This window comes from Paramormyrops kingsleyae, chromosome 23 (genome assembly GCF_048594095.1).
Source record: "Paramormyrops kingsleyae isolate MSU_618 chromosome 23, PKINGS_0.4, whole genome shotgun sequence".
NCBI classification, from domain to species: Eukaryota; Metazoa; Chordata; class Actinopteri; order Osteoglossiformes; family Mormyridae; genus Paramormyrops; species Paramormyrops kingsleyae.
The window spans coordinates 8,060,415-8,081,993 of record NC_132819.1 but is presented as its reverse complement, the minus strand read 5'-3'; the positions used below and the strand labels follow the sequence as shown (position 1 = coordinate 8,081,993).

At 46.7% G+C, this 21,579-nt stretch overlaps 1 protein-coding gene across 3 annotated transcripts in view; it reads right to left on the bottom strand.

The window, feature by feature from the left end:
* col16a1 (collagen, type XVI, alpha 1) overlaps nucleotides 1-21,122 on the bottom strand; it is a 72,034-nt gene extending 50,912 nt beyond the window's left edge. For all 3 annotated transcript variants that reach the window (XM_023832053.2, XM_023832056.2, XM_023832057.2), the window contains exons 1-7: nucleotides 20,817-21,122; nucleotides 17,590-17,702; nucleotides 11,973-12,041; nucleotides 11,409-11,526; nucleotides 2,005-2,128; nucleotides 1,315-1,602; nucleotides 679-759 (exon numbers count right to left, since the gene is read on the bottom strand). In XM_023832053.2, coding sequence (XP_023687821.2) covers nucleotides 679-759; nucleotides 1,315-1,602; nucleotides 2,005-2,128; nucleotides 11,409-11,526; nucleotides 11,973-12,041; nucleotides 17,590-17,668 — 759 coding nt within the window. In that variant the 5' untranslated portion in view covers nucleotides 17,669-17,702; nucleotides 20,817-21,122. The remainder of the gene's footprint in view (nucleotides 1-678; nucleotides 760-1,314; nucleotides 1,603-2,004; nucleotides 2,129-11,408; nucleotides 11,527-11,972; nucleotides 12,042-17,589; nucleotides 17,703-20,816) is intronic.
* Nucleotides 21,123-21,579: the final 457 nt, after the last annotated feature.

Below are 21,579 nucleotides of genomic sequence, written 5' to 3'. Positions count from 1 at the left end.
AAACAGACACCTGCTTCCCGCATGGAAAAAACCTTGGGACCTGAATACGGTGTCTCTCCAGCCCCCAGCCTTGCGAATTTTATCCAAGCACATCCTTCTGGGTCCGCTTTTCCTTAATACTACTTTGATGTTCTCACACAACGCTGGATTATTTCAGATCACAGACTGTTCCTTCATGCTAAACAAAGTCAGTGATACCCAACAGGTCATGCAGCCCTTAATACCGGAATTCCACATTCATAATGCACCCCATCGGACGGCTTGCTTTCACTCCTTGTTTACAGAAAGCTCGTGTTCGCTCTGTGTTACACGTATTGTCAACTGCCTTCACTATTCACAGAAACAAAGTGCTTTAAAACTTTAACTGATACCTAATAACTCAAACACTCAAAGAACAAAACTGTCTACTCTATGGCTTACTAAGACATAGACCTAGGTGACTAATAATACCTTATAGAACACCAGAGTATCTTACTCTTTTTCACATACTATTTTACCATCAGTCTGTGTGATTTTGAAAGCTTTAAGAGAAAAGCTTTCAAAAAGAGGCCCTCATTGTTCCAAGTCATAGAAATGGGAGCCATTTTCATCAGTTACCCTCACCCAGAGCACCTCCCGCTCACCCCATTAGCTCAGAGCTAACCGGGTTTCATGTCGAGGGCCGATCGCAACACTCACCCGGGCTCCTGGGATCTCGCAGCAGGCCTCCTGGATAGCCAGCATGGGGTCGCAGTACACCATCACCTGCTGGATGTCCATCTGAGGGGGGATTAGAGGTGTGAGGCCAAATCGGTGCTCTAACACTTTAACATTACCATTCCCGAGGTCCCAGTCACTAAGACTCCGGCACATAGCTGCCTTGTTCATAAATCGTTTGATTCACCTTTCTTACAGATGTCACTGTCTCTAGCCCATGACCATGCTTATGAGTCTATGCATCTCACCTGACCAGGGGCGGGGCCACAGGGACTCTGGCCTCAGCTGAAAGCTGATTGGCCCCCAGAGTGCCCCTTCCCTGTCACTCACAGATTCAAAACATACCATTGGCTAATGATAAGGTTGGTCTCTCTATTTATTATATGGCCCCTCTTATGCACCCCACCATAAAAAAATCCACCTGTACCCCAGCCGTTCTCCAACCCTGACCCCACCCACAAAAACATTACGGTCTCCAACCCATATCTCCACTCTACTCTGTAAATTCCTCCTCCAGCCCCTGAGCTTTTCTCCCACGTTCAATATGTTTTTCGTTCTGCCCTCAGAACATTTTTTGTGTAAGTAAAACTCCCATGAGCCTCGGACTGCCCCCCTCACCTCCGCGGCGGTGCCATCCGTAGCCCGGATGGCCAGCAGCGTGTGTCCCTGTGTGGGAATCTGCCCCCGGGGTCCCAGAGGCTTGTTCTCGATGGAGCTGCAGTCCACGTGCAGGGAAGCGGCATCCTTGTGCACGCTCAGCGCCACCTTGTGCCAGCGCAGGTCCAGCAGCGACTGCACGCCCTCACCGTCGAAGATGCAGCTCTCGGACTCCGCCCCGCCGTCGGAGCCGCTGCCCTGGGCCCGCATCACCAGTGTCCCCTCCGGACCGTTCAGGTCCAGCGAGAGCTAGAAGGGTCGAGACGTGGGACAGAAAGAGGATGGATATTCGTGATATGGTGCAAATCACACAACAAGAAAGACCCCTAGCTAGGGGTACTGGGGGGCACTCGCTAGGAGGTTTTCAGCTGAAACTGTTTTTAGCTTTTTTAGCCAAAAACCATATAGCCTGCAGTTGGGGAGTGGGGGTGGGTGAGGTGGTAACGGTGAAATTTACCAGCCTTTCTCTGGGCAAATTCACCAACGCTGGTTAGTGGAATGCCGTTATGCTGTTTTGAATTTTCTCTAGAAAATTAACCGATTGATCAGCGGGCCGGATTTAATGATCCTTTAAAAGCCCATCGTGAGCCGGACAGCACACATACAGCGACAGATGATGTAAACTGAAGCGGAGACCTGAGGATGGTGTACCTGGGGGTATCCCTGCTCGTCGGCGATCTGCAGAAGGTAGACGTTGTTTCTGATGGTCTTCTTCTTCAGCTGTAGCGTGAAGACCACCGTGAATTCCTCTGGGAGTCCGTTGGGGAACACCTGACTGGGGAGGGGAGGAGCATCAGAGGTGGCTGACCACTGCGATCGAAATGCGACGGGGCCCCTGGTGGGCACTGCAGTCAGGATGCGAGGGGGCAACCAGTGGGCACTGCAGTCAGGATGCGAGGGGGCAACCAGTGGGCACTGCAGTCAGGATGCGAGGGGGCAACCAGTGGGCACTGCAGTCAGGATGCGAGGGGGCAACCAGTTCGCATAAATCTAAGTACAATTGTTGGGGGGGGGGACTGGATCCTGTATGCTGGACATTGTAAGGGGTACACATTTATCTTCTTATACGGGAAAGGTCCCGGCGCTTGTTTGGGCGGGTCTCAAAACCCCCCAGGTCCCCCTAAAGTCTAACACTGATTAGAGTCACTGCAAATCCTGTACAGGGAGAGGAGGGGGTCACCTCCCGATAGACAGAAACATTCAAAGACACAAGCAGACGGGGATCTATGGCAGAAACATGTGGCTGTCCTGTCCACAGGCCACTAACATGCATAATTATAGTACCTAGGGTACCATAGGGAATGTGCACACATTCATCCATTTCCAGGAACCTCTTATCCGGTTAGATTCTCGGTAATCCAGAGCTCGGCACATGAAGGCAGGACTCAGGCCATCACGGAAGAGAAAACATTATTATTTTGCTGCAAATGCTTTTATGCTTTTAGTCACTGCTAATGTTGACATAGCTGGATATTCTTCCAGGAGCGATTCACATTAAGCGTGCTGCTGTAGTCGAGCTCGCAGGAACTCCGAGGGGCTCCTTGGCTCGTACCTACTGTACCGATGCTGGCAGCTGGGTCCTTTCCACACATTTAAATGAGCACAAGTCTGAGCAGAGATGGTAGCCGGTCGCGATGTACTTCAAAGGTGCCATGAATTTATTCCCGGTGAGACAGAGCTCTGCCTCCAGAACACTAGGAAACCTTCTAGGGCAACCCCCCCCCCCATACCCCCCCCCCCCAAGTTTCTCTTCATGAATATTCCAGGTGTGGCTTCCCTGTGCAGAGTCACACAGGAAATAAGGATCCCATTGACTCCTTTTCACTGCAAAAGCCCCTAATCTGAATCCATCAAAATGCAGGAAACTGATAACAGAGAAACTTTCGGAACTTTCTGCTCCTTTTAAATCTTTTTCCTATTTTTTCAGCTTTCTGTTGTCTTCTGGGGAAGGGGGAAGTTTGTTTTTTTGGGTTTGGTATCTGGGAACACAAAGAAGGCAGGTGAAAAATGTCCACACGCATGCACACAGGCGGATAAAAACACACGCGTGTCTAAACGCAAACACACGCGTGTCTAAATGCAAACACACGCACAAACGCATATAAGGAAACCGGTATATATCCAGATACAGAAACATAAACCCTCGGTGAGGTATATGCTAAAAGCATCTGGTTTTCCTCTCAGAAGGGGGGGGAAATGATTTATGATGAAGGGGGAAATTCAAGGGAAACAGCAGCCTGGCTGCCAATGCAAAGCTGGGGTCTAACACAGCACAGCTAGACAAGTCCCAGCGGAAGCCCAGCGCCACAGTAATGGGGGTGGAGGGTTCGGGGACTTCACCTTTACGGTCCCTCTCTCATTGTCTTGCCAATGCCATACTTGTTGTCAGCAGCCACATCACCTGCAGTTCAGACCAGGTACTCCACCTGAAACTAAGCAGGTTTAGGCCTGGCCAACACTTGGTTGGGAGTCTAACTAGGAAAGCTGGGTTGCTGCTGGACGCAGTGTTGGTGTGACCAACAGGTTAATGCATCCTGTGGTCTGTGTGGATCTCAATGACACAGTGCAGTGATGGGGACACTGTGGCCAACAGGTTAATGCATCCTGTGGTCTGTGTGGATCTCAATGACCCAGTGCAGTGATGGGGACACTGTGGCCAACAGGTTAATGCATCCTGTGGTCTGTGTGGATCTCAATGACCCAGTGCAGTGATGGGGACACTGTGGCCAACAGGTTAATGCATCCTGTGGTCTGTGTGGATCTCAATGACCCAGTGCAGTGATGGGGACACTGTGGCCAACAGGTTAATGCATCCTGTGGTCTGTGTGGATCTCAATACCCCAGTGCAGTGATGGGGACACTGTGGCCAACAGGTTAATGCATCCTGTGGTCTGTATGGATCTCAATAACCCAGTGCAGTGATGGGGACACTGTGGCCAACAGGTTAGCGCATCCTGTGGTCTGTGTGGGTCCCAATGCCCCAGTGCAGTGATGGGGACACATTGGCCAACAGGTTAATGCATCCTGTGGTCTGTGTGGGTCCCAATGCCCCAGTGCAGTGATGGGGACACAGTGGCCAACAGGTTAGCTCATCCTGTGGTCTGTGTGGATCTCAATGACCCAGTGCAGTGATGGGAACACTGGGGCCAACAGGTTAGCTCATCCTGTGGTCAGTGGGGATCCCAATGCAGTGATGGGGACATTGAGCTGTGAAAATACCGCCATCCTTTGGATGAGGACTACACAGTGGTGATGGTTGAAGTGGCTCCCCATTGGTTCTGGAAAGCGCTATGGGTGTCCTGAAGAGCACTACAATGCTACTTAATTTGAATTTATGGGGGGGGGGCACCTGAAACAGAACAGGGACGATGGGGAGACCATGCTGCAAAAACAATCCATCTGTCCCCTTAGCTTCAGAGTGTCTGACCACATCCTGGAAACTGCCTGAACATCACCCCCCGCATCGTTTACAGATATCTCCCACACTACCTGCACATCACCTACAAAACATCCGACTACAGCTGCTTCATACTTCATGGCCCTCCTCTAAACATGCTGCCAACAATTTGATGGGTTTTACCCACGTTCACATGGCAGCCTTTTTGTAGCCAATCACAAGGCACTCACCTTCCCCAGTCTGAACGGCCCGCCACTATTGGCTAATCATACAGAGGGCAGGGCCTCCATCTCCTACACACAGCCTCAGCTCCATGTGAGATACTCGATCCATGTCTCTCCTCACAGGCACACCAGAAATCAGAATTCAGAAAAATCTAATATGTTCTTGTAGGAGGGGATTCTTTAAGCTGGGGATTTCATCATACTACCTACATTACATTTATTTAGTAAAAGAATTTATCCAAAGTGATTTACAATTGAGAAAGCAGGGTTAGACAGTCCCTGGAGCTGTTGGAGGTTAAAGACTTTGCTCTGGGGGCCAACAATGAAATCACTCTGCCGACTCTGGGAATTAAACCAACAACCTTCTGATCACAGGGACAGCATCCAAACCTGGTGAGCCACACACAAAGCCAGCAATACAAAACACATAGGTAAAATGACCACCACTGTTCTGCCAGATTATAGACATGATATCATGTGGCACCGTACACTGTCACACACAGCGTGAAGGGCGATACCGACGCGGTACCGCATGCTCTCACACAGCGTGAGGGGCGATACCGACGCGGTACCGCATGCTCTCACACAGCGTGAGGGGCTATACCGACGCGGTACCGCATGCTCTCACACAGCGTGAGGGGCGATACCGACGCGGTACCGCATGCTCTCATAAACAGCGTGAAGGGCGATACCGACGCGGTACCGCATGCTCTCACACACAGCGTGAAGGGCGATACCGACGCGGTACCGCATGCTCTCACACCCAGCGTGAAGGGCGATACTGTCGCGGTACCGCATGTTCTCATAAACAGCGTGAAGGGCGATACCGACGCGGTACCGCATGCTCTCACACACAGCGTGAAGGGCGATACCGACGCGGTACCACATGCTCTCACACAGCGTGAAGGGCGATACCGACGCGGTACCGCATGCTCTCGCACACAGCGTGAAGGGCGATACCGACGCGGTACCGCATGCTCTCACACACAGCATGAAGGGCGATACCGACGCGGTACCGCATGCTCTCATAAACAGCGTGAAGGCCGATACCGACGCGGTACCGCATGCTCTCACACACAGCGTGAAGGGCGATACCGTCGCGGTACCGCATGCTCTCATAAACAGCGTGAAGGGTGATACCGACGCAGTACCACATGCTCTCACACAGCGTGAAGGGCGATACCGACGCGGTACCGCATGCTCTCACACACAGCGTGAAGGGCGATACCGTCGCGGTACCGCATGCTCTCATAAACAGCGTGAAGGGCGATACCGACGCGGTACCGCATGCTCTCACACAGCGTGAAGGGCGATACCGACGCGGTACCACATGCTCTCACACAGCGTGAAGGGCGATACCGACGCGGTACCGCATGCTCTCACACAGTGTGAAGGGCGATACCGACGCGGTACCGCATGCTCTCACACACAGCGTGAGGGGCGATACCGACGCGGTACCGCATGCTCTCACATACAGCGTGAAGGGCGATACCGACGCGGTACCACATGCTCTCACACAGCGTGAAGGGCGATACCGTCGCGGTACCGCATGCTCTCATAAACAGCGTGAAGGGCGATACCGACGCGGTACCACATGCTCTCACACAGCATGAAGGGCGATACCGACGCGGTACCGCATGCTCTCACACAGCGTGAAGGGCGATACCGTCGCGGTACCACATGCTCTCACACAGCGTGAAGGGCGATACCGTCGCGGTACCGCATGCTCTCATAAACAGCGTGAAGGGCGATACCAACGCGGTACCACATGCTCTCACACAGCATGAAGGGCGATACCGACGCGGTACCACATGCTCTCACACAGCGTGAAGGGCGATACCGACGCGGTACCGCATGCTCTCACACAGCGTGAAGGGCGATACCGACGCGGTACCGCATGCTCTCATAAACAGCGTGAAGGGCGATACCGACGCAGTACCACATGCTCTCACACAGCGTGAAGGGCGATACCGACGCGGTACCGCATGCTCTCATAAACAGCGTGAAGGGCGATACCGACGCGGTACCACATGCTCTCACACACAGCGTGAAGGGCGATACCGACCCAGGTGACACCAGCGGCCTAAAACCGTGTCAGACACAGAATGACGACTGGGTCCGGTAATCCTCCATGCTGAATCCTCCACACTGAACACTGGGTGCGGGGCTGGGGTGTGGCTCATCTCTTGGGTGGGAGAGGGGAAAAAATACGAGGGAAGGGATTTTAAACAGCAAGAGGTCCAAGTCTGAATGGAAAAAGCAGATGGAGACCCGTGTAATGCATGAAACAGAGAAATGGTTAGTGGCAGGGTGTGTGTTTGTGTGTATGTGTGTGGGGGGGTATTCAGCGACTCCTCCATTAATGAGGGGATTCCAGTCTCTCCACTGGTATCTTCTCTTTCCTGTGTCTTTTCCTGCTCCTCACTCCCTCCCGCCCTCCCTCATGCCCCCCCATTAGACAGGCCGTCTGTCGCTCACCCCCCTGCCGGGTCCCCAGCAGTAATCTGCCGTGACCTAAACTCTCACATTCCACCGATACTTTGATGGCCTGCAGGCCTGCCTGGGTGTCTGCTGGAGGAAAGGCTGTTGACTTGCACAAAGCGACAAACTTTTATTGTACATTTCCTTTTTTTTATATAGCAGAATCTTTTATATAAAGCGACATGCAACTAAGACTCGAACCTCCAATGCTGGTGCTGTGACAGAACAGCTCGGTCCACACACGTGTCCCACACATGCCTACAAACATGCCTACAAACACAAGCATGTATATAAACCTGGGCGAATAAACTCACTGACATGCATACAGACATGGGCTGCGATGCAGACGGCAGTGCAGGGCCTGGGCCGGCTCTCTGATCCACCCCCCCAGCCAAATGACGACAAACCCTGTTCTAACAGATCCCACTAAGTCCAGCTGGCTTTCCATGGACTAACTGCACTCTAGGAATAAACAGGACCAGCTGGATACAATCAGGGACAGGCCTCTTCCGTCCCCCACGGCCGGGGAGTGGATTTGCCGTGTATTTTCCTGATATTTTACTCAAACTACACATCTAAAAGCATGACCGCTTCAGTGAAAGTTCTTTCTCATTCTCCGCTCTCTGTTTTATTGAACCTTGTTACATGCACCTGTCTGTTATCCATTTGCCTTGCAGCACATAAAAATCATTGTACATTATACTCAGAAATGGGGGGGGGGGGGGCACTGAGTCAGGTCCACTTGTCTGACTGCCTTTGAAAAACTCAGATTTAATTCGGGCTTTTATTCAAGAAGTTATTGATTTGCATTAAATTATTATTAGGTAATTGTTCTGTGACTGGTCATCATTGTACTCCTCACGGTGCCCCATGGAGGGGGTTTGGGGGGGTCAAGTTTGCATGTTCTTCCTGTGACATGTGGCCTTCCTGCAGTACCTGCAATGGACTGCCCCCCCCCCCCCCCTGGGTGAACCCCACCCTGCTGCGCCGGGCCCACTGTGCCCATGCTGAATGTTAGGGGTTAAAAGACAGATGAACTTTACACACCGGCCTTCAGGAACCGGTTATAATCACTGAATATAGCTTTTGTTTTGTTTAGTTTTATTTTGACATAACTTTTGTACAGCGCTGTGATAGAATCGTCTGATTTCACTTCAATTAGAATCCGTAAATATTCCGAAGCCGAATTTGGTCCCAGACAGCGCATGTGAAGGGTTCTGCCTCGGGCAGCTCTCTGGCAGCTACAGGCAGAGTGTAAACACAGGAAACGAAATAACACTTTATGAGGCGTGTCAGTGTCAGGCAGGGCAGGTACAGGGCAGGTACAGGGCAGGTTGGGATACGTCCGCCTGCTCTTCCGAGTTGCACATCACACCTAGGCAGGGATGAGGTCATAGATCATGTCTCTCTTACCAACAGAACTATTGCATTTTATTTTCAACTTTTTTTATGAACCAAATAACCAACATTGCAAGGATTTGAAGACGGAATGGACTTAGGCGATATCAGTTCCTCCAAACGCCCTCATAACTATGGGCTGTATATCCCCTACTACATAGTTATTTAAATATACTGTATTGATACATTCAAACTGATGTAAAAACTCCATTCATCCATGTTACCCACTTGTCCTATGCAGGGTCACATCAGTCCAGACCCTATCCTGGAATATATGGATGCAAGACAGGGAACTACCCAGGACAGGGTTCCAACCCACTACAGGGCACACATGCTATTCTCTACAGCTGTTTCTAGCACTTTTACCCAGTTCGGGTTCAGAAAGCACAAATCCAGACCAAGATTTTGTTTCAACCAACCAGCATTCAGAGAGTACTGAACTGCTTCATTGAAACAAAATCTTGGTCTGGATTTGTACTATCTGGACCTGACCTTTCCACCACTGAATTTTGTTGTCTGCGTCCTTGTACTTTGTTGAGAAGCGACAACAAAGTTGGATCTGTCTGTCTACCTACCTACCCACCTACCTATAGTCACGGAAACACCAAAATCATCCACAGACCAATAGCCTGCTCCCCTAATCCCTGCTGTAAAACAAGGTATGCTTTACTCTGCATATTCAGATCCGACTCTGGAGCAAACCAGACAAAGGAAACTGGCTGAAAGAATATTGGGACTGATTCACACTAAACATTTTTTCTGTTTCTCTGAACAAAACAAGATCCTGGATAGAGGCCCAAACTTTTCCAAACTGAGTGGAGAACAAAACAGCTGCTATTCTGTCTGTTCGATAGCAAGGGTGCAGTTTTGGGGGAAAATGTCTGCCACTCCAAACTAGTTTGCACGTCGCAGAAATGCGACGAATGACAGCAGACAGGAAAAGTTGCAAAATTTAATTTCATTAAAAGAGGCCATGTCCCCTTCACCTTAAACGTGCTTGAGGACAGACCATGACCTTTACTCAGCCAACACCGCAGGAAACGATGAACAGCCGGGTCTGGTTCCCTGGTGGCGCTCATAACAGCCCACGTCTACATCTGTGCTTCAACGACGGAAAATCCTCAATCCAAACAGGGCCGACAAGCTCATGAGCATGTCTGTTTGGGAGAATTACTGAGCACAAGTCAAGGACCCCGACAAGGAGCACAGCTAATCAGCTCATTTGACCATAATGCAATTATTATTCCTTTCACAAAACAGCGACAAATTACATTTACATAAATTATAACATTATCACCAATCTACCACATTTGTTTTATGAGTACATGCCATAAATTCTTACAGCACATATTATAACAGCACATAAAATAAGCATCATATATCAAAAGGTTTCATAACTTGTACTGAAAAAAGTAAATACATTAAATAATTTAATTCTAATATACAGTAACAGTCAAAAGTTTGGACACACCTGCAGCTAATGCATGTGGCTCTATTTTAGCTGTTTGGCCTTGAGGCAATGAAGTAATATAATATTATATATTGCAATGACCAAGAAAAAAGTTCAAGAGTTCAACCTCTGAAAATTTTTGACTCTTAAAAATAGCCCCCTTTATTTCGAGGAGAGCATTGCAGACTCTTGGCACTCTTCCAATCATCTCCCAGATGTAGCCACCTGGAAAGCTTCTCCAATAGTCCTGAAGCAGTTTCCACAAGTTCTAAGCACTGGTTGGCTACCTTGCTCTTATTCTTCGATCCAGCTCATCCCAGATCAGCTCTATAGGGTTTAGGTGGGGGGGGATTGTAGGGGCCAGGTCATAGCTGTCAAGTCTCCCGTTTTGGCTGGGAAACTACCGTATTTTACCCCTCTTTCCCGCCGTCCCCCCGTATTAGTATTTTCCCGTAAATCTCCCGTATTATAATATCATTTAAAAAAAAATTCTTCTGCCTCTCCAAACTGAACTGCCAGTAGCCTCGTGAGACCTGCCACCTGCAGTAGTCTGCAGGTCATTTACATTAACCAGGTCATAAATGCGGAGGATAAAATGGCAATGCTGTGTGCGGAAAACAACGTTACTTTCACCTTCTGTGACGACTTCAACAAGGATACAAAGTCTGCAACAAATCTGTATAATAAGTCATTAGTGAATGCCAGAGAGCCACATGACTGAACATGAGAAATTAAAAGAAAATGTGTAATGAAAATAAAATGTAAATGACAAGTGGTTATTTTAGATTTCTTGTACACCTGTTTTAAAATGTAAGGGATACTGGAGCTTGGTTGGGGTGGTGGGATGGCTCGCGGTGGGTGCCGGAAAATTTCCCTTATTTTCAAATCCAAAACTTGACAGGTATGGGCCAGGTCTGTCCTTATTCACAAGATCATACAGCACTTACATAATCCCGAGGTGCTTTGGGTCATTATCTGGTTGAAAAACAAATGCTTTTCAGTAGTTTTGGCCAGACTTTTGACTGGTACTCTAAATGCATTTTATCATACTACTTTTATCCTCTGAAAACCAAAGAGAAGGACACAAGGCGAGAACAGGTCTTACTCCGTGGGTAGAATGAGTGGAACCTTGCCCAGCTTCAGAATGACGGGTCCACCTGGGTTCCGGATCCTCTTCACCTCCGTCATCTTCAGCAGGGAGAACTGCCGAACCAGATTGAAACCTATGGGAGAAACACCCCGACAGTCAGTCACCGGAGACCACGGAACCTTACCGGGTTTTTACCAGGTGCAGATGGTGGACTGGTGGCCGAGGACCGGGAATCACCGCCTCCTCGCTCTGCCTCTAACCCAAATCCACCATCTTTATATAAAGGTGCTAACCAACAACCCAAACCATGCTAACCAGGAATAAAAAGCAATATGAAGGCAGCGTATGACCTCAGGCCGTCTGTCACAGGGTGGACAGCTACTGGAAACTAAAAACATTGGCTGTATATCTCAAATTCAGAGCCTTGTTGGTCAAGTATCCAAAGTCCTTTCCAGATAATTATGGAAGACTGATAAAAAATCCTGCTTGTGTGGATGATGAAAGCCATCCCATCTATAAAGGTCATCCCACCATCTGCTCTGCTGCGCGGGGCACCTCCCCCAACCCATGGTACGTTACCTGTGATGTTGTGCCGAGCTCTCTGGGGGAATTTCCAGTCTGCTACCTGTAGGGAGGGGCAGGGTACTCCTGCACAGGGACACATGGGTGACAATCAGTTCGGGAGTGACAAATGAAAGTGTCCTACAGGAACATTAAGGGAGTCTTTAGTTGGGGCAGGGGGTAAATGGGGTCCACCAGAGGGCAGCCCTTGCAGGCTAAATATGGAAAGGTATTATCCTATGAGTGTAATAAAGGCACAGTCTTCAGATTCTGTCCGGGTAACAATTCAATAGTGACACTTAAATATGCAAATGAGATACTTACGTATGCAAATGAGATACGAACATATGCAAATTCGATTTCTGAGCAAAATGGCCTCCTTTAATTTAAAAAGCTCTCGTGCTGATAAACAGGGATTGGAAATCCCCCCACACATACACGCTGCCACTATTAACCAAGACTGAAATTTAGCAAAGGTTAACTAACAGCTTCATCCACCACTAAGAAAAACAGGGCTATGGGGGTCTGGAGCCTATCCCAGAACCAATGGGTGCAAGGCAGGACGGGGCACCAGCCCACCCCAGGGCAGGGAATAACTCAGGGTGGGGCACCAGCCCACCCCAGGGCAGGGAATAACTCAGGACGGGGCACCAGCCCACCCCAGGGCAGGGAATAACTCAGGACGGGGCACCAGCCCACCCCAGGGCAGGGAATAACTCAGGACGGGGCACCAGCCCACCCCAGGGCAGGGAATAACTCAGGACGGGGCACCAGCCCACCCCAGGGCAGGGAATAACTCAGGACGGGGCACCAGCCCACCCCAGGGCAGGGAATAACTCAGGACGGGGCACCAGCCCACCCCAGGGCAGGGAATAACTCAGGACGGGGCACCAGCCCACCCCAGGGCAGGGAATAACTCAGGATAGGGTGCCGAACCATACACACCATTTTCATACACAGACAATCTGGCTGCATCACAACACAAAGACTTACCTCAAACCAACATTTTACCTTGATTAATGATTAATGACCGGTTTGTTAGTTTTTATTTATTTATTTTTTTTACTTTTACATATTTATGACAAGGTTTGTACTGTAAATATGCTCAACTATTAAACCTGGGATATTTTTTCTAACGAAAGACTGTATTCTTTATGATTTTAAAATAACTGAAAGAAACACACAAATGAACCACTTATGGTTATTAATTTAATATTTTGAACAGCTGAAATGGCTTTTACAAATTGCTTGAAATGAAAACGTCATAAAAAAAGGTCACATTTTAGTTTTAATGTAGAAAGCAAGTTCCCTAAAAAAGTAGGAAATAAATAGTTTGCATTTCTTGCAAATAAAATAAATTCCAGTGGATTATAGTGATCACGTTTGTCTGGGTGAAATTGATCACTATAAGAGTATGATCATTATAACCAATTTTTTTCCTTTTTCTTTGTCTCAGGCAGACTTCCGCGCAGCAGTATGTTTTTAAGGCGACAGTACATGAACACACACTGGAAAGAGTATTAGCAGAATTTCTTTAAAAAAAAACAAGTAACTGACATGGGTAAGATTACATCGATTAGAGGTTCTGAATGTCTGCTAGCCCTACATAGCAGCCCTGTCAATTTTTGCTAATCTCCTCCAAATAGTATCAATCACAAACAAACAGTCAAATAAACTTATACCATGAAATCCTTGCATTAAAACATGCTAGCAATGGCAAACTCAGAGCTAGAAGGCGCCGCTGCGCTGACAAGAAAACGAGGCAGGAGTCTGGCTACAATAAACCAGCCTTTAAAGCACCTATCCAATAGTGTGGGACTAAGCTGCTTATAGCTGACAGGGCCCATCAGAGGGCCCACCTCAAGGCCCATCTGAGGGCCCACCTCAAGGCCCATCTGAGGGCCCACCTGAGGGCCTACCTCAAGGCCCATCTGAGGGCCCACCTCAAGGCCCATCTGAGGGCCCACCTCAAGGCCCATCTGAGGGCCCACCTGAGGGCCCATTTGAGGCCTCTGGCAGGCAAAACTTGATGGTAACATTTACAGCTTTTCACTTCCCTTTATTATTGGATTTTTTGTTGGCTGCCAGCCTCTCCTGCATTAGGTAGACATTGATTCAGGGAAAGTCTGATAAGAAACATCACAGGATGCTGCCGAAACTGCGAAACACTTCTGCATGCATTTACACGGCAGCCAAAGTGACCATGGGCATTGTATGCCTATAATTCTCAAAAAAAAATCCAACCAATTCTGCACAAAATAGGGGATAAAGCGGTAATGATTTTAATAAACTTCATTATGGGAGAGGATGGAAACAGGAATTCTAGAGGAAAGTCTGTAAACATTTTGCTTCAACTTCTTGTTTTTTAAACAATGCAGATTTTCACAAATTATTCTGTACAGTGCATATGCTGCTAATTTTCTATTCATCTCCCATAACTGCTTATCCAGCTCGGGGCTGCAGGGAGACGAGAGCAGAGGACATATCCAGCTCCAGACAAGCTAGCACAGGAAAAACTATCACAATCAAGAGCAATTCATCTGCCAAGAAATGTTTGAAGTGTGAGAGCAAGCCAGTGCATCCTGAAGAAAAGAAACCCAGACAAATATGGAGAGCATGCAAAATACACACACACACACACACACACACACACACACACACACACACACAGATTCAAATCCATATCTCTGGAGTGCAGTATTAAGAATCCACTCTGGTACCCACTGACCTACCCATAAGTATTAATTAATTACTATGTAAAACAAGAAATGCAAAATGATTATAATGAAAATTAGCATATGCAAGTCCTTCAAGGAGAGTCTCAACACTGCCCTTAGAGGTGACAATATGTGATTACATCACTCCTCCGGGAACATGATAGGTGAAAACTGAAGGTTCGCTCACAGCGCCGCACAGCCTTACTTCAAAAGAGCCCGACCCGGGCTGCCACGTCAAGAGCCCCCCACCACAAGCTCGGCACCCCCCAGGGGCGCCAAAGTTTCCTGACACAAAAAAAAAATTAGCTTTCTTGTTGCCACCATAAGATCATTTCAAGTAGGCCAAACAGCCCAAAAAGTTTCTAGTTATAAAATCTATGTTCAAATGTGAAGAATTAAGAATTCATTCCGAGCTGGAGCAAGGGGATGTGTCTGGGGCTTAAAGACAGACAGCAGCCTAACAGAAAGTTACATGGAAAGGAAGAGGGACCTGGTTCGACCCGGGACACCCAAAGGTCTGGTGATCAGAAAACAGCTCCCCAGATTGTCTGTCAGTCTGCCCCGATGACCTCAGAGGCACCTGAGTCCACCAATGCTAGTTAGAAGAGGCCACCAGCCTGCTCTCTCAGGGGACGGCTAGCTGGGACTGAGCACTTCATTTCCAGCATTCTGTCCCACAGACAATGGAGAGTCTCGCTCCAAAGCCACGGGAGACACCGTGTCTGCCCTCTGTGAGCAGAAGCAGCTCTCGCTGGCAACACATTGTGCAGAAAATGCCCTGGCAGAGAAGGAGTATCATGGCGAAGGTCGAGGGAGTCTGTGAGAGCAACTCAGAGGAGGAAAAGGTAGCACTTTATCTCGGCCTAATCAAGATTATAACACCACATTCCTGGCTAATGAGAGAAACCTGCTTTGCTGTCAGAAGCTTTATTGCAGAGATGACTGGGCCTCAGTGGGAGTAGTAAAATACTCAGAGAAGCGTTGCATGCTGGGTAATAAGACGTTACTGTCAAAAAAGGTCTCATGTTGAAGTTTTCAACCAAATGGAAAAAAGCCCTTGGGGAGATTTAGGAGAAAGTCAATAATTTTGCCCAAAGGCTAAAAGGAAATTGAGCAACCTTGAGTCTAACAACTGTGTTTGTGAGCCTCCTTGTATCGTCTGCATAAAGCGGCACATCTGTATGCAGTGCATCTGTATGCAGTACTCAGATGAGAAGTGAATGAAAAAGCACCTGGGAGAATAAGGCGGCGTCATCATGGTGCATCGAAGCGGACACCATCCCAGTGGCGTGATCAATCTTGGGTAGGACTGGCTGGTTTGCGCTGATAAAGAAGACACAACCCACTTTCCAACTCTGATATCAGAGCCATCTGATAACTGCCAAGGAAGCAGTGCAGTAAATGTGCGCTGGAAGAACGCCAGTGAAAGTGACACGGAACCCCCAGACAGGGTCTCGCCATTCGAAGGTGCAGTCTCTCACAGAGCAGTTTCAAGCAGCCATTAATTTGCTTGCTGGTCTCCAGATGTCTCCAAAACGTCATGCCTTCATCCGCGTCGACGAGACATCTCCCTCCATTACTGAGCTAGAGGCAATGGAATTAGCCTAAAGTTGCATACACTGATCAAATCCCAGCAAAATGTGAGACATGCTTCGAAGAGCATATAGTCATAAGGTAATTTAAGGCCACTGGAGCAGCAGAAGATGTGGCAGAAGATAACTTCTTTCATTCTGCAGACTGTTCCATGACTTTGCTGTAGGCTTGGATGTGCAAGTCAGAACTGGACCTCAAAGTGCACACTAAGGGATTTCCCAGGAGGAATACGGGCCCAGCCAGCATCCCAGAGCCACAGACCACAGACCAAGGTAGTAAAATCTCACCACTCACCAACTGTGCTTACAGGCCTGGCCAGTTATACACCGCAGTGATCCAAGGCTGGAGAAGATCATCACAACATTTTAACAGGCTGTTACAAAAGTTTAATTACAATGATAGCTTTGGAGCAGACCTTATTCGAATAAGCTGAATGCCAAACAGGATTATCGCATTTGTGATTCAGGCAAAAACAATGAGATTCAGAAAATGCATTAGAACTTGCAGCGGTGAAATAAATGCTAATTCTGTAATTCTCTCCATAACTGATTTATTAGTTTTCCATATGATAATTATCCAGTGTAGGGCTGGAGCTGATCCCAGTAAGCAGGGGGCAGAGGGTTGGGGAAACCCCTGATGGATTGACAGGGGACACACTGACTCACACATCACGGGCAATTTTTTCATCGTGGATGGAAATGGGAACACCCAGCAGAAACTTGTGGAAACTCAGGGAGAACATGCAAACTCCACACACGTGGCCAGAGCTGGGAACCAAACCAAGGCGCGAGGCCACAGTTTCGACCACTGAGCCACTGTGCTGCCCTAGATCCAAGAAACTCACAAAATACTTCTGTGGTTAAAACTAGAACATAACCTCATCTAAAATGTCCAGACAGCTAATAGCCATTAAACATTTATTTCCAGAGAAATATCTCCTTACAGGAGAATCACTCTGCAGAGATTTGGAAAATAAGCAGAAACTGAATCTTATTGCTAACTGTATAATCAAATCTGTACATTCGGTCTGAAATATACTCCAAAATATCATCCAGGAGCTGCCAAAATATGATACTGTACTGACCACTGCCACAAAGACCAACCACTTCTTTATGCTAAAGACCAGTGTTTCCCAATCCGGTCCTCAGGGACTAACAGTCAGTCCATGTTTTTGCTCCCTCCCAGCTCCCGGTAGCAAAAATGTGGACTTTCTGTGAGTCCCCAAGGACCGGACTGGCAAACACTGCTACAATTAAACACCATTCTGCAGCCACTACTCAATACTCTTCCTTCACTGGGAGATCAGTGTGTGCTGTGAACCTTACCTTTGCTGGGTAGGTGTGGACCGCCACTGCATGGAGTGATGGTCAACCACATCAGGCAAAACAACACAGAGGCCCACATGGTTCCCTCTGCTGGCGTGACGTTCGGCTCCTACCTGTAGGAAAGACAGAAGGAGGGAGAGCTGAAGCAGACCAGTAGAACAGCAAATGTTTTCCAGCAGAGGCACATGTGCCCCTCATACACAAATCAATGGGAAAAAAACCCTTTATGGAGCTCCTTATATTTGGCAAATTCAGCTGGGCTCTAGTGTAAAGATGAGGTGCTAACAAGTCAGTGAATACAAACTGCCTCATTTCACTTTACTGATATGAGACCACAACCAAAATCAGACAAATTTTCCATGACCCACAGAAAGTCTTTGGGACTAAGACCAGGTCTCAGATATGCATGTCTGTGGGCTTACTTAGCATGCTGATGCAGATGCACACACAGAATGGTTTAAAATCTTCAGCTTTCTTATGGAAGATTTATCCCACATCAAGGAGACCCATAAATTATTCCTTGCTTATTTCATATGAATTTGTTGCCCGTGATTTTTATGGAAACCACTTTAAATCGCCTGACCTCTTCATCTTCATCATCACTACCCACCATCATCATTCTCCCCACCACTTTTGTCCAGCTGCGTCCCACCGGTACACTTCTAGGGTGGAACGAACCAAGGCTCTCAGCAGCCCTCCTCATGCAAATACACATCAGGGTGCTTAGAAGAGTGATAATACTTTTGATTTATGCACTATTCCCATTAACATGAGTCCCAAAGTGCTTCTCAATCAAGGATAATTTACTGGAATCCTTGCATAAACCTGTCCAGATGCATACCTGACCCCAAACGCACAACTGGCCACTCAAACAACGTGGAGAGCAGAAGGCTTCCAAACATCTACTAAACATCTACAAACACCTACTAAAAACAGTCATTATAGTGACCTGCCACTAGAGGGCTACAGGGTCAAACCCCAGAAAAAGCATGTTCGCGTTAATCCTGATTAAAACAGCTGTATGCATATTACATATTACGCTGCCCGTCTAATATCCATCTAAAGCAAATGCAGGAATGCTGGACTAACTGTGAGCAATAAACTACTAGTCCTATTAGTGTATTGGGCCATTGTGGAGACTGTCACTGTATTATTAGAGCAGCCCGGTGATGTCTATGTCCAGCAAAAAATAAAATCGAAATGATTCCTAAGTATTAATCCAATTTCTGCATGCAAATTGGCTTTGTTCCAAATCCTTCCGACCCTGTAACAGGAACAGAATCTGCATTTTGTGTGCACCGCCCCCTGCCCCCCTCCCCCCGCACCCCCTAGACTCCTTTCAGTCACCATCCAATTTTTCACTGATTAAATGTCTCCCAGTGCAGTTGCATTTGTCATTTACGATTGGATGTCATCTTCTCCCCCTCGGCCTCTGCAGTGCGCTGATAACACTAGGCCTGTCCCCATTGGCTGGATCAGCTCAAACCCCACAGTTGCCAGATGACCCCACGCTGTGTGTGCGAACAATTGAAAAACAACAAACAAGTTGTGGTTCTTAACATACCATGCACAAAGAATTAAATGATGTCAAACTGCAATTTAAGATTTAACTCTTCCAGTTTTCATTAGACCTCCATATCATGGAATTCACACACGGTCATAAAGTCAAACATACTTATTTTATTAAGGACTCCTTACAAAAGACGGTTTTACTACATTCAACACGTTCAGCAAGTTATTTAAATTGCAAACTTTCTATTTTGGAAATCGAATCCCGCTGAATTCAGGACTGCAATATACACAGACTTGGATCTAACCTTTCATTCACCTGATACCCTTCAATCTTAAAATTGAATTGGAGGTTGCCAAAACACTAGACTTCAACACTCAGTGTCGAAAACACATTTAGAAAAAAAAAGGTTTCTAGAGTTAACGTAGGCTAGGTTTGAAACATTACGTCGCTTTAATGTCAAAGCAGCTACTCCCTAATGGTTAGTCTAATTGCTTTAAAATCTATTTTAAATCATCTTCCTTCGAGAAGAACATATTTTAAAGAATACAGTACCAATGCAGATAAAAGACAAACTGGAGACTGTTTTGTTTTCAGGTTATGTCACAACTGATTAACTGTTTCAACAGAATGAAAAAAACTCAAATGTGGAAACAAAAATTACAGTTCCCTGAGTTGCATCAGTTGCGTACCCTAGCAATGGTATCTTCTAAAGATGGAAAATCATGCATTGAGGCAACTGCACTGATTCATTCGTTCGTTCTTTCTATAATTAATCGTTCAGTCAGTTCTCTGAGCGATTATTCGTTCAGTACATGAACTAGATCATTCAGGTCAGGACCGAGATATCCTCTCCATCGCCACCCTCTGGTATAATTATGTATTAACTATGAATGAGTTAGCAAGGCTAATATAACTTATTTAACCTTAAGGACAATATAACGTTATTTAAAATGTGTAGCACATGCACATCATGTTTATTATGTAGAAGTAATTCAACTTTTACAAAATAATGAATTTAAATTGTGATACAATTTTTAAACCATTTAAAACCAAGGGGAAATATCCAAAATATCCTCCATCCCAAATATTTAAGAGGAACGTGTTCCAAGTGAACGAATCAAACGTTTTTGAATGAATCTTTTAGTCGAACGAAGGCGAAACGGATACGCAGCTTCTCTAGCATCTCTGGCGAACTCATCAACCGCTTTGTCTTGCACTTCCACGGGAGGCTCCATTGTCAATTTCAAATCATTACTGCTATTATTTCTTACTATAAAAGTTTTCTTTTTCCTTAATTGTAATTCTTTTTAACGTCATTGATGCCGACAAGGTCACAAGATTCGAAAAACAGAAAACTAAAAACAATCTAACTTAAATTAAAGATAAGGGACTTTAGCTTACTAGATATTATCTTTGCCAGTAATGTACTTCTGCACGGTTAACTGGCTGCAAACAGCCCACATATGCAATGCATCATAACGCTTATATTCTCTATGAGATGCAGAAAAAATGAACGACTCGTTGAAACTAATACACCCAAGCAGTGATCATTAAACTGCAGCTAATTATGTTTATTCAGTGCGAGGATATAAGAACTTTGAGCAAAGTTATTAAACATCTTTCAGAACATCCATACCCGTCTAACCAATCAGCGCAGTAATATTTTACACCGTACCACCCTCGGTGGTATAACTCATGAAAGCAATATCCATACCTATACGAATTGATTAATCCGGGCACGATACGTCCACATTAATCCAAGATGTATTTCCCAGAACAGAAAATGAATATCTATTGAAGTTGTAATCCACTGCGTGTTGGTAATTACTTCCCTTGAGTCAGTCTTCAAGCAGAAAAAAGTTACAGTCAGCGTCTTGCCTCGCTCAACTTTTCCCCTCCCCAAGCTGTTGTTTTACTAAGTTCTCTCTCTCCCATTTTTTCTTTTTTCTTCTTCCTTTTTACCGAGAGATCCAGCGAGTCGCATAGTGACATCACCTGGTCCGGCAAAGGAAAATATGCCTCGGGCAACCTTTTGTTCTTTTTTTTTTTGACTTTGACGTTTTCTGCAAGTTGTGTTTCGTTTGATTTATTTGTTAGGTATTTAAAGGTGGACGACCTCGCATTCTGTATGCCGGGTTGTTTGTGGGGCACGTTGATGAGTTTTAATATTGCATTGCAGGACCTATTGCGTTACTGTAAGACAGGAAGATTCCAGATTTTCCTGCATTAAAATAAAAAGAAACTACATAAACAGTATGCATTAAGGCTTGGGTTACACACACGTGGCACCTTTACACAGTGTATTTAAACCAGCATAGATTCATTAGTTTTATGTCTGATAGAGACAATGGATGCAACAGTTGTTATAATGGAGCTTGGAGCAGGAATTTGTTTGGGAAAACACGCCACACGGTAGAGCCATTTTTTCATAAATCATTTGTCTGATGATTGCAGTGACATTTTTATACTCCCTTCTT